This window comes from Chondrus crispus, genomic scaffold (assembly GCF_000350225.1).
Source record: "Chondrus crispus Stackhouse genomic scaffold, scaffold_38, whole genome shotgun sequence".
NCBI lineage: Eukaryota > Rhodophyta > Florideophyceae > Gigartinales > Gigartinaceae > Chondrus > Chondrus crispus.
Window position 1 is genome coordinate 348,657 of NW_005179318.1, and position 12,124 is coordinate 360,780.

General features: G+C 51.1%; 4 protein-coding genes; 2 read left to right on the forward strand and 2 right to left on the reverse strand.

The window, feature by feature from the left end:
- The first annotated feature begins 250 nt into the window (after window positions 1-250).
- On the forward strand, window positions 251-2,230 carry CHC_T00006213001 (hypothetical protein). The gene is made up of 3 exons (XM_005718629.1): window positions 251-337; window positions 551-2,062; window positions 2,210-2,230. The coding sequence occupies exons 1-3, from the start codon at window positions 251-253 to the stop codon at window positions 2,228-2,230; spliced, it is 1,620 nt and encodes a 539-aa protein (XP_005718686.1).
- Window positions 2,231-2,260: 30 nt separating this feature from the next.
- Window positions 2,261-3,082, reverse strand: CHC_T00006214001 (hypothetical protein). Its single transcript, XM_005718630.1, has one exon. It carries the CDS (start codon window positions 3,080-3,082, stop codon window positions 2,261-2,263), a length of 822 nt encoding a protein of 273 aa, XP_005718687.1.
- Window positions 3,083-3,103: 21 nt separating this feature from the next.
- Window positions 3,104-3,196, reverse strand: CHC_T00006215001 (hypothetical protein). The gene has a single exon (XM_005718631.1). The coding sequence runs from the start codon at window positions 3,194-3,196 to the stop codon at window positions 3,104-3,106; it is 93 nt and encodes a 30-aa protein (XP_005718688.1).
- Window positions 3,197-3,890: 694 nt separating this feature from the next.
- On the forward strand, window positions 3,891-8,469 carry CHC_T00006216001 (hypothetical protein). XM_005718632.1 is given in 2 exon segments: window positions 3,891-8,075; window positions 8,076-8,469. 1 exon segment carries the CDS (start codon window positions 3,891-3,893, stop codon window positions 8,073-8,075), a length of 4,185 nt encoding a protein of 1,394 aa, XP_005718689.1. The 3' UTR covers window positions 8,076-8,469.
- The last annotated feature ends 3,655 nt before the right edge of the window (window positions 8,470-12,124 follow it).

Below are 12,124 nucleotides of genomic sequence, written 5' to 3' on the forward strand. Positions count from 1 at the left end.
AAAAGGGCAACCCGAAGGCACAACGTCGACGCATGCAGCGAGTCGAAACAGAAGACAACAAGTTTGGGTTGATAAGTGTGTCAGATTCACGCTGGGGTCTGCGGGAGCGTTGAAGAATTATGTTCGACGGGCATATCGCCGTGTCGGGACCCTAGGCTGCTGTAGCGAATCAGAGAGCACGTGACCAGTAGTAGGGCTTTCGTGCCATGGACATTACACTTCTTTACAGTCAACGTCCAAAGCACAACACATGGCGACCTCAACAAGTCGACGGACAGAAAACGCTCACACGTGTTCGACACGTACAAGTACAGTACCGTTGGTACAGTACAGTGCTGTACACCCTACATCCTTGCCTACACTACAGCGATGCTTCTCCAAACCCCCCTCTCCAAACCCCCCTCTCCAAACCCCCCGACTCTTCATCCCTCTTCCTCTGCACCCCACCCGCCCCTTTCCCTCAGCTCACCTTCTGACGCCTCCCTCCCTTCTCCGTGAGCAGTTTATTCTGTGCTCTTTCCGTTCCCAGTTAGACATGCACGGCCGCTAGACGCCCTTTTGCTGTCATCGCACGCCAACCTCCCCGCCCTCCCCGCAACGGCCGTGCACGGCGTGCAAACGCACGTCCATGGCGTTGACAAAGGGACAAACCGTCGCCCTGCTTTTCACCATCAGTCTCTTCAACTACATTGACAGATGGAGCGTCGCGGGCATCCTCAACGACCTTCAAGCACCACTGAAGAAGGGAGGCTTCGGCCTCACCGATACCCAGGGTGGCCTTGTCACTAGCGTCTTCATTGTCACCTACATGATTCTGTCCCCGGTCTTTGGCTACTTTGGCGATCGCGTCCCCCGTATTCCCTTGCTCTTCTGCGGAATTCTGGGCTGGAGCGTCGCCGGCCTTTTCGCCTCCTTTGCAGAGTTTTACTGGCAGTTTCTCGTCTTTCGCGCCCTGGTCGGCGTCGGAGAGGCTTCGTATGCCGTATTGGCCCCCACTATCATCGCAGACCTCTACTCTGGCACAGAGCGAACCCGCGTACTGGGCCTGTACAGCGCTTCCGTCCCCCTCGGCTCGGCCATGGGGTACATCTATGCCGGTGAAGTCGCTCGAGTACTAGAATGGCGCTGGGCATTCCGTTTCACCCCTTTCATCGGCGTTCTTCTAGCCTGCATCCTTCTCTTCCTCGTCACCGAGCCAGCTCGTGGCGACGCCGACGGCGTCGCTCTAGCCCCCTCGGGCTCCGACAGCAAGATTCTCGAGCGCGAGACGGGCATCTCGGGCTTTTTCGACGACGCCGTCGAAATCTGGCGCGTTAAGTCCTTCTTCTGGAGCACCTTTGGCGCCGTTGGTATGACTTTCACTGCCGGTGCCCTGGCTCAATGGTCCACCGCCCTTCTGCAGCGCGTCAACTGCGACCCGGGTGACGAGTTCTGCGAGGCCACCATCACCCGCACCTTTGGCCTGGTCAGTATTGTCGGCGGCGTTGCAGGATGCTTACTCGGCCCGTTTCTGGCAAGAATCTACGCGAGAAAGGACCCGTCCGGCGACGCTATGGTGTCGGGCATTTGCTTGCTCATTGCTACCCCATTTGTATTCTTGGCTATCTATTTTTCACCTAACAAGTATTCGCTAACTTGGCTATTCATACTTCTTGCCGAGACCTTGGTCAGCGTCACATGGCCCCTGCTCACCGCAATACAGCTTAGTGTCGTTCCGCCATCTCAGCGAAACACAGCAAACGGCATTGCGCTCACAGTATCGCATGTCTTTGGGGACTCAGTCAGCCCCATCGCTGTCGGCGTGTTCGCGGACAAGCTCCACGCCAACGGAGAGGGCTTGTCACGAGCAGTCTCTTTGCAACAGTCGCTCTACATGTGCGTTACGGCGAGCTTCGTCGGAGGTTTCTTCTTCATTTTGTGCTCTCGCACGCTCCAGAAGGATCGAGAAGCGGCGCTCGCACATGTCGACAACGGGTATCGAGAAGTCGAGGCTCTTGAAGAGCCTTCTCGCGTACATCTTGTAGCTGCTGAAATTGAAACAGTGCAGGCAAGTCAGGCTTCGGTGGCATAGCCATTTGAAATCAATATAGTAGCAGGTGTAGCGGAACGTGCAGATGGGTTGCTACTTTGTACAGAAAAACAACAGTGAGTTTGTACGCTGTAAATGTTTGGACAACTGAACAAAGATACTCGTGCCAGGCCAGAAGAGCCTTTTTTATGCCGATGGTAATGCAATTAAGGCGAGGAAACAAGTGTGCCTTCATTGAGGTGCGCCAACAAGAACAATATCTTCACCACACAGTATCCATTTTGGATCAGAGAGGTCCATGGTGGGGAATGAACCATAGTCAGACCTATCTGCCAGGGTAAGACCACTTCCAAACAACTTTGGAGAGATCGTAACTACGACCAAATCACAAAGCCCTGACTTTAGAAATGAGGACAGAACAGCAGCGCCTCCTTCTACCATGACAGAGGATACGTGCTGCTTGTGAAGTGTCTGCAGCACCGATGGAAGGGACAGCAACGTTGAAGAGTGCTGAGCGTGCTCGGCTTTGCGAGCCTCAACTGGAGCACTCTCCAACTGCACCAGCTCTGCCAGTGCTTTCTGGCTTGTATCATCAATCTGATCTACGCCGCGCTCCGCAAAGAAAACGACTGGTCGGCAAGCTACGTTTCTGCGATGCACATCTTCTATGAACTTTGATTTCGCCGGAGTTCTTAGCTTTGGGTCCAGAATAACAGGCACCGGGCTCCGATCCGTCTTTCGAGGTGCATCGATCCCATGTCGCACAAGAGCTTCGTCGACAGTTGCGATATCGCATTGTTTCAAGCGACAGCTGAGGCGTGGATCATCTGCTAGTGCAGTTCCAACTCCCACGAGAATAGCATCGTGTGCTGCTCGCAGCATGTGCGTCATTTGCATAGACTCCTCCCCAGAGATTAAAGTGCGGACCCCTGGCGCAGCCGCTATCATTCCATTTGCAGATTGCGCCCATGTCGCGCAAACAAACGGGCGGTCTGGATGCGATGCCAACGCCTTCACATGAGCAGACAGTAGCCGATCGAGAATATCGTTCATGTTGACTCTGTTGCCATTTCATCAAAGAGCCTCTTTCTCCTCTGAAATACCTGCACTAGGATGGCGGCACCTGAGGCATTTACTATACATACATGCGCGGTCCACAAACAGCATTGTTCCTCACGCGAAGAGTTGGGACGACCTAATGACTTAGAGCACCTCTATTGCTAGCGAATAAATATGTATATTTTGGGACCGAATGGTCCGATAGATCTATCGGCACTACCACACTCCAATACGCCCCCCGATTGTTATACTCTGTAACTTTCCAATTCCACGTCCCTGGGCTGATCACAAAATCTGTCGCAACAGTCGCCACTAGTTGTGGCTAGTTGTGTGGTCACTAGTTGTGGCGTCCTTGGTAGACGTACTTCGTTCAACTGCGAAATATCTCGAAGTGGTGGAAGCTAGTTTGGCTTTATTTGTTTAGCCCTAAATTTGGGGAAAATGGGAAAGTGTCCTGGCGGACGAGCCCCGGAAATCCAGTTATATTGAAGTCCGAGGGCGGTATCTCGGCTGGCCCTCGGGAGCAACTTGCTACCCTCCCAGAGTGCCTGCGTCAAGTCCCGATACGCTACCTGCGAAATTTCCCCGCCCATTCCACTCTCGCAACTCCAGTCCCCCGCCGCTGCGTGCGACGAGCGCGGCTCCTTTCTAACCTCATCTGCCTGTTCTCCTACAGGACAATACTACACAGTACACTAGTCGTTTTCATGCGGTCTGCCTATTTTGGAGACTGATATCGAGACCCTCACGGCAGAGGTTAGTGGTATCACTGCGCTTTCGCTCTGGCACATCAAAACCTTCCATGGCAGTTGAGTCCACTTCTATTCTGTTTTACGTAAATGGGCAACGCCGGCAAGCGGACGGCAATGCTTGTCTACAAACACTTCTTTCCTACTTGAGATATACTGAAAAGTTGACCGGAGCCAAGCTCGGCTGCGGAGAAGGGGGATGCGGCGCTTGCACCGTTCTGTTTTCGACGTTCGATAATGCCACGCGACGAGTCTGCCATCGTGCGGTCAACGCCTGCCTCTTCCCACTTGCAGCGGTGGACGGTGGAGCCGTTACCACCATTGAGGCAGTTGGGGATCGCAGAGGCGGGCTCGCACCAGTTCAACAAGCCCTCGTCAACATGCACGGTAGCCAATGTGGATTTTGTACGCCTGGAATCGTGATGAGCATGTATGCCTTGCTGAGAGACAATGCAGCTAATAGGCCTGAGTCACAGCCTCTTAGTGAGCAGGATGTTGAAACAAACTTCGATGGGAATCTTTGCAGGTGTACGGGATACCGCCCGATTCTGGATGCTTTCAAAGGCCTAGTGAATCATAACAATGATGCATGCCAGCCCTCTTGCGTCCTTGGTGAGGCTTGTTGCAAGGTGAGCGGGAATTCTGGTTGCTCAAACGGAGAACTTCAGGAAAATGGAGTCGATATAGGAGATCGACAGCAAATCAATGGAGTTGAGGATCAGAATTTTGACAAGGAGTTCATTTTTCCTCCTGAGCTCATTCGGTACGACCATCCCGCTCTTAAGCTTGCCCACGGGCGGTGGTTCCGTCCAAAAACTCTGGAGAGATTTAAGGAGATCAAAGCTGCCTATACAGCCGCAAGAGTGATTGTGGGGAACACGGAACTAGGAATTGAGGCAAAATTCAAAGGCCTGGAAGTGGAAACATTTCTATGTGCAACGCATGTACCTGAAATGAATAGTATCGTCACAAGTGCAGATGGCGTGAATATCGGGTCTTCCGTCACGTGGACGCAGCTGAATGAATTTGTTAGCAATTTAAACTCTCTGGCGAAAGCGAATAGTCCGAAAAGGATAGAGGAGCACAAATATGGTTCACTGCGAGCAATCCAGTCCCAGCTCCGATGGTTTGCTGGAAAACAAATTCGCAACGTCGCGGCAATTGGTGGCAATATTGTCACTGCTTCACCGATATCTGATGTCAATCCGGTTTGGATTGCAGCCAAAGCTGATTTTATGATCCTAGACTGTCGAACGGGAGACGAGCGATCTGTGGCTGCAAAGGAATTCTTTTTATCTTACCGCAGAGTTGATTTGAAGCCAGAGGAGGTTTTGCTTAACGTGCGAATTCCGTGGAATCAGGACCCATGTGATTTGACATTTGCGTTTAAGACAGCGAGAAGAAAAGATGACGACATCGCCATTGTTTCGGCTGGGATTAGAATTTTCCTGGAATCAAAGAGTGATCGTGATACTCAAAAGGACAACTACTCAACTCACCGAGACGCCTATTTCATTTCTGACATTATACTCGCGTACGGCGGGATTGCCCCGAAGACTGTCTCTCTGGGCGACGCTGAGTCTTTCGCACGTGGACTTCCGTTTTCTGAGAAATCTCTACATAGCTTGCTAGGAAAATTGGCTGTGGAGACCTTGCTTCCAAAGGACGTCCCAGGGGGAATGCCTGAATTCCGACAAAGCTTAGCTCTAGGATTTGTTTTCAAGGCCTTCCTGCAGGCTGCATCGCATCTCAAGGAACACTGTGCGATGAATGGTACTCGCTATGTTCCTTTCTCAGACAAAGAAACGAACCTAATGAAGGAAATCCAGATACCGAGAGAGGAGTATAGAGTAAGTCGAGGTGTACAAGTTTGTACTGATAGGGGGCCGCAAACCGCGATGGATTCGACTGGAACGTCTGTGAAGCACTTATCAAGCCTCCTGCAGGTCTCCGGAGAGGCGAAATATCTAGATGACATGAAACCTATCGACGGGGAACTCCAAGCGGCCTTCGTAATGAGTTCAGAGAGTCATGCCCGAATTATTGCCGTGGAAACTGAAGAAGCGAGTCAAATGCCCGGAGTCTGTCGAGTTGTCACTGCGAAAGACGTAAGAGGGGTCAACAGTATTGGGCCACTTGTACAAGATGAGCTCTGCTTTGCTGAAGACGTTGTCACTACCGTCGGCCAAGTGATAGGTATAGTCGTTGCTAAAACAACTGAGCAGGCACTAAAGGCGGTAAGAGCTGTTAAGATTACATATGAAAAGCTTCCTGCAATCCTAACGATTGAGGAAGCCATTCAAGCAAAATCGTTCGCTAAAGGAGTACCGGAAAGAATCATCCAGAAAGGAAATGTTAGCGAAGTATTTGCAGTTGCGGAACGGGATGGTCATACGGTCAATGGTTCAGTTCGCATTGGCGCACAAGAGCATTGGTATTTGGAGCCTCACGGAACGATTGCCATACCAGACGAGAATGGGGAAATGGTAATTCTAGCATCAACTCAAGCTGCAGCAATGACGCAAGACGTGGTTGCAAAGGTGTTAGGGGTACCAATGCACAAGGTTACTTGCAAGGTAAAACGGATAGGGGGAGGTTTTGGTGGAAAAGAAACACGCTCCCTCTTCATATCAGCAGCAGTTGCTGTTGCCGCGCAAGCAGTGCAAAGGCCAGTGCGTCTAATCCTCGATCGAGATACAGATATGTTGATAACTGGGACGCGACACGCCTTTCTCGCACATTACAAAGCTGCTTTCAAAGCCAACGGTAGAATTACAGCATTGCAGCTAGAAATATTTCACAACATGGGCAATTCTACTGACTTGAGTATACCTGTGATGGAAAGGGCCCTGTACCATGCAAACAACTGCTACGATATTCCCCAAGTAAGGTTTGTAGGCAAGGCGTGTTTCACTCATACCGCCAGTTCAACAGCATTCCGTGGGTTTGGGGCACCACAGAGCATGATGATTGCAGAAAACGTAGTTGAACACGTCGCATGGGTGTGCAAGATGCCGGTTGTGAGAGTTCGCGACACAAATATTTTCGGTAAGAATGGGAACAGCTCAACGACGCCCTTTGGAATGAAGTTCAATTCTGATCCCTTACTCTTGTGTTGGGATGCTGCGCTAGTTGAATCTCGTTTTAAAGAGAGAAGGAAAATGGTGGATGCTTTTAACGAGAGTCATCAACTACGAAAGCGCGGCATCTCGGCGCTACCAACAATGTTTGGAATCAGTTTCAGTTTTCGGGCTTTGAATCAAGCTGGGGCTCTTGTACATATATATCACGGAGACGGATCTGTTTTGATATCTCATGGAGGAGTTGAAATGGGACAAGGATTGCACACTAAAATGTGTCAGGTAGCAGCAACAGAACTCCAGCTCCCACTAGAGATGATATTTATATCTGAAACGGCGACAGACAAGGTACCCAACGCTTCACCCACAGCTGCGTCATATTCTAGTGACCTCTACGGGATGGCCGTGAGAAATGCGTGCCAAGAATTGAATAGAAATCTCGCTCCATGCAAAGCCGCACTCGGAGATACAGCATCTTGGCTCAACGTCGTCAGCCATGCCTGGTTGAACCGCATCAGCTTGTTTGCGACCGGTTTTTACAAGACCCCAGAGATTGATGATCTCGATCTGGCCAAGCCTGGGTCGACTGGTAGCCCATTCTTTTATTATACAAATGGAGCGGCAGTATCTGAAGTCGAAATAGACGTACTCACAGGGGAAAGCAAGAATCTGCGAACGGACATAGTGATGGATGTTGGACGTCCTTTGAATCCGGCGCTGGATGTTGGACAGATAGAGGGGGCATTTGTGCAGGGGTTGGGTTGGTGCACAATGGAGGAGGTCGTGAAGGGCTCGACAGGAGCCCATGCCTGGTTGAGGCCTGGTCAGACACTGACGCTCGGGCCAAGCACCTACAAGATTCCGGGGTTTTCGGACACTCCAGAGGACTTTCGAGTCAAAGTCTTAGAGACCAGAAACGAGAAAGATACGATTCACTCAAGCAAAGGTATTGGTGAGCCTCCACTTTTCCTTGCTGCGTCGGTGTTTTTCGCTATTCGGGATGCCATACGCTCGTCCAGACTGCAATATGGTCGAGATGAATGGTTTCAGCTAGACTCTCCTGCCTCTGTAGAGCGGATAAGACTTGCGTTTTGTGACGATCTACTAAGACGTGTCGTTCCAGATGAAGAGGGTGTAAGACCGAAACTCACCCTTTGATGAATCTATCTTGTTGAATCCATTCTTTGCTTCTGCTTCTAATTTCACGTATCAGTCGTGAAGGTTCACGGGTGAGTTTTTCATCACGGTGTTAATACACATTACTAGCAATGTGAACCCCGAAAAACGATGAGGTCTAGTGCCAACAAATTGTGTGTGCCATTTGCTCTAGTATAGGTTGTGTACTGTCAACTCATATGTAAACCGCGTGATGCCCATCCTTACATGGTCACATGATGTTGTTGCCAAGAGCAAGTACGTTGAAGATATGATGTCCAAATTGACGGTTCTAAGTTTGTGATTTTACACGATACATCTCCAACCCTTGTGTATGCGTACATGACATGAGGGCACCTACTGTATTATACATAAAAGGGAAAATACACTTACTCCTGAGTACTGCCACTTGAGCATTGAGAGTTATGACAAGTGAATGGCTACTTTTGAGTAGTTTCCAGTGGTTCAGGAGGCAATTGAACTGGAAGCGGTTGAAGAAGTCCATTTATTGATATCTGCTAGTGTGAATGACTCCAGTACGGATATTCAGGCTGATGAGAGTGAAAACGTAGAGAAGCACAAAACTCCACCTTCTCTGGAAGATGAGGCCTCGTCTTTAGCAACAATACGAATATTGGAAGCAGCCTTGAAAGATCCAGAGGCAAATGTGCTCACTAGACGAGAAAAACGCTCCTTACAAGTTCAGTGAAGCACAAAAGAGGGTATCTCAGTCTACCCTGAATAAATAACGTCGAGGTTAACAAAAGTTGCTCCCTTCACCGCATTTTGCCGTCGTAAAAATGTCATTTCTGAATGGTGCACATCTCGGAGCAGCGCACATTCTACTGGCATGCACGTATGTGCATTACTTGGGAGGATCTCCCGTACTGCTAAATTCTCTGCGCATGTCCAAGCACGGTCATATCTGCGTTTGCCGAAGGCACGACGCCCCCTTATGGAAATTTTAAATGGCTCGAAGTGTTCTCCACTGTGCAGATACGTATGTGATTGGTGTTGGTGCTGCATTCTACGCCGCTTCATCCCGCACCAGAGAGAGGGGAGATGGAAGAACAAAGTTAAAGCAGAAACCCTGGTCCAATACGGAAAGAACCCAACTTATACGTGTACCTATAAGCAAGACTGATGGGTATCAAGGTCAAACCTCGCCCGGCAGACGATTTAGCAACTGTGACGAGATGGCTTCGCATTTTGCGAAACGGGAATATAACGGCAAACAGGCTGTGAGCACAGTATGGAGTTTATAGAACGATATGACGAAGGTATGGAACACTACGTGTGCAAAACCAGCAACTTGTACAGTACTGTATATGACGAACACGAAGAGTTCAATAGACCGGGAATCATATCAACGGATACCGCGTGCAAATCTATTTCTCAGGATGATCGCGCAACCCTTAGGTTGCGCGATCATGCTGAGATATAGAAAACCTGAGATGCGGTAGAAGTGCCCTGAATGGTATGGATTGCGTCTACCACCCGAAGGGTAAGTACTGTAGAAGAAGGCATCTCGATATCCCGTTCTGCTCGTTGCTGCCGTATTCAGCAAAACTTTTGTTGATGGTAATTCACAGGACTAGTCTGATTTACTGCTGTGCAGTCGCACTGGCGCCCGCTGTGCGTCGTTCTTCAATGGAGTGCGCGTTTTCAGACATTCTGAAAGTGACATGCGTGCAGCGGAAGAAGCCCTTAGTCAAGCCCCTACGAGAACAGCCGGTCATAACCAGGCATGAAGCTCGTCCTCAGAGAATGCGGGAAATGGGAGGAGAGCACTGCAGTTACATGTGGGCGTGGCACTGTGGTCGCACTATCAATTACGGGTTGCACGCAAGATGGTCATAACCAGGCATGGTGCTCGTCCTCGGAGAATGCTGGAAACGGCGAGGAAAGAGCACTGCAGTTACATGTGGGCGCGGCACTGTGGTTGCACTATCAATTACGGGTTGCACGCAAGATGGAAGGGTAGCGCAATGAATTCATCGTATGTGATTGTGGAGGCGGATGTCCGAGAATGTAAGGCAACAACTTATGGCGTTATTACTTATTGCAACTGATGGCAAACTGCCATCCCGTATCGACGTGGGAGATAGGCGGAGATAGGGCACGGACCTTGCTGTGACACTCGTCTATAGTAGGACCAAGTGGCGGCACGGTGAGAAAGAATACAGAACAGAAACCCTAAGAATATTGCGCATTTGCCGCGAGGGCATGGGCCAAGACGTGATGGCGGAGACCGAATGAGAGAGCGGCAAACACGTCGGTGGCCCTCATTGGACTCCCACTTATGATTGCGAGGGGCCTTTCACCACACCCAATCTTCCTCACCGCCCGTTTGCCAAAAGGGCCATATTTGCGCGGTGCGGGAGCTTGCACTACGGCACCGGTGCAATTTCCCACAAGGACAAGATGTTCGCTCTCGGAATGCTCGTGCTCGTCGGGAACGAGATCAAGTAGTGCATTCGTGTTAAGACATTCCTTTCGAGACCTATCGTCCCCCCGCTTCATAAGTCTTCCTCCCTGGCAGATTCGCCATGCCACCTTGGACGAACACCTCGACCAACGAGGCGCAGCAGACGCTTAAGACCTCTTTGTGACCACACCTCTCCCCTGACTGCACCATCGCGGCCGTCTCGTCCCGAGAGAGGTATAAAAATAATGGTATTTTGAAATCGAGGCGAGAAAAAAGGCTGCTTGCACGTTATGTCTCCAGTTGGTTGCCCTCTACCCTTCTACCCTTGGGTAGACTCGCATTATAGAAAATACGATGTGGTTTTAAAAAACGTGCAAATGGCTTTGGTAGGGCATCCGTCCATGCCGCCTTCAAAAAAATATATGTTGCCGTTTTTGTTAAGCAGACAGACCTCTAGAGATCCCGGACTCCGATGGCGTCAACGACAACTGATTGAGCGGTGCCGGTCGGGCCGACGCAAGAGCTACGTCGCGGTCTCTCGTGGACATCGACCATGGGTGGACCGCGGCGCGCACAACAAGGGCGCGAGCTGGCAATTTGGCGAGCCGGGCGGGGCGGGTAGATTGTCGATATCCGGAAACGCGTTGTGAGGGGAGTTTTCGTTTTTGGAAGCGATAGGAAAAAGACATCGAAGAGTGCAGTATTTGCTGCTGAGATGTATAGGTGCATGGGTGCACTCACATACGATGGGTAGGAATGAATGGGCTTCCACTGGGTATTGTAGTGCAGCGTACAGTATTATAGGCCGAAGTGGAACGGAGGTGCACGGATCATTTTGATTTTGTTGGTACTGTTAGCGGCCATTGCGGAGGTGAAGAGTAAAAAGAGCTAGAGTAGCGAAGAGGACAAGCCGGCGAGAGCCGAGTTGTCCTCCAGACAGGGGATTCGGCGGACGCTGCACTGGAGCTACTTTTCAGTACTGCACTGTCGGACGTGACATTTGCAGCAAGACAAACGGGAGCGGGATGCGTGGTCGAGTAGCGCAAGGTCGCCGGGTTGGGCAAGAGCGGACGGGGCGTGAGCACACACATATGCTGGATTCGAGGGGGTGGGATGGCGAGAGGAGGAGGGCACTGTATGATAGCGCGGAGGGGGGGGGGGGGGGGCGTGATTTGAGTGGCAGATCGCCGGTTGCATCACTGGGCACCGGTGCAGGAGCACTGTAGATTGGCAATTGTGCAGTTGCAGGGATGACGAATAATGCCGGGGCTCCTCATCAGCGCATTTTTCAGCCTTTTCGGTTGCCCTCCCGCCTTCCCCTACGTCGTGCGCTCGCGCTTACGCTTACGCAGCCCGCTTCCGCCGCCTCCGTTCGTGCCGCCCTCGGCGCACATGACCGCTGTGAACAGCTGGAAAGACGCGCCCGCGCTTCGCGGTGGAGGGCGACCGCACTCTACCGAAGCCCACCACCTCTCGTTTGAAGCCCGCCCAGTAGATCTACGGTCGCCAGTTCCGAAACCGTCCAACACTGTCGCTCCGCGTCTCGTCCTCAAATTTCAACCCTCCTGTTATCCACAATAAATCATCACACAAACTCCTACTGCCTCACCGTAACACCTGCTCT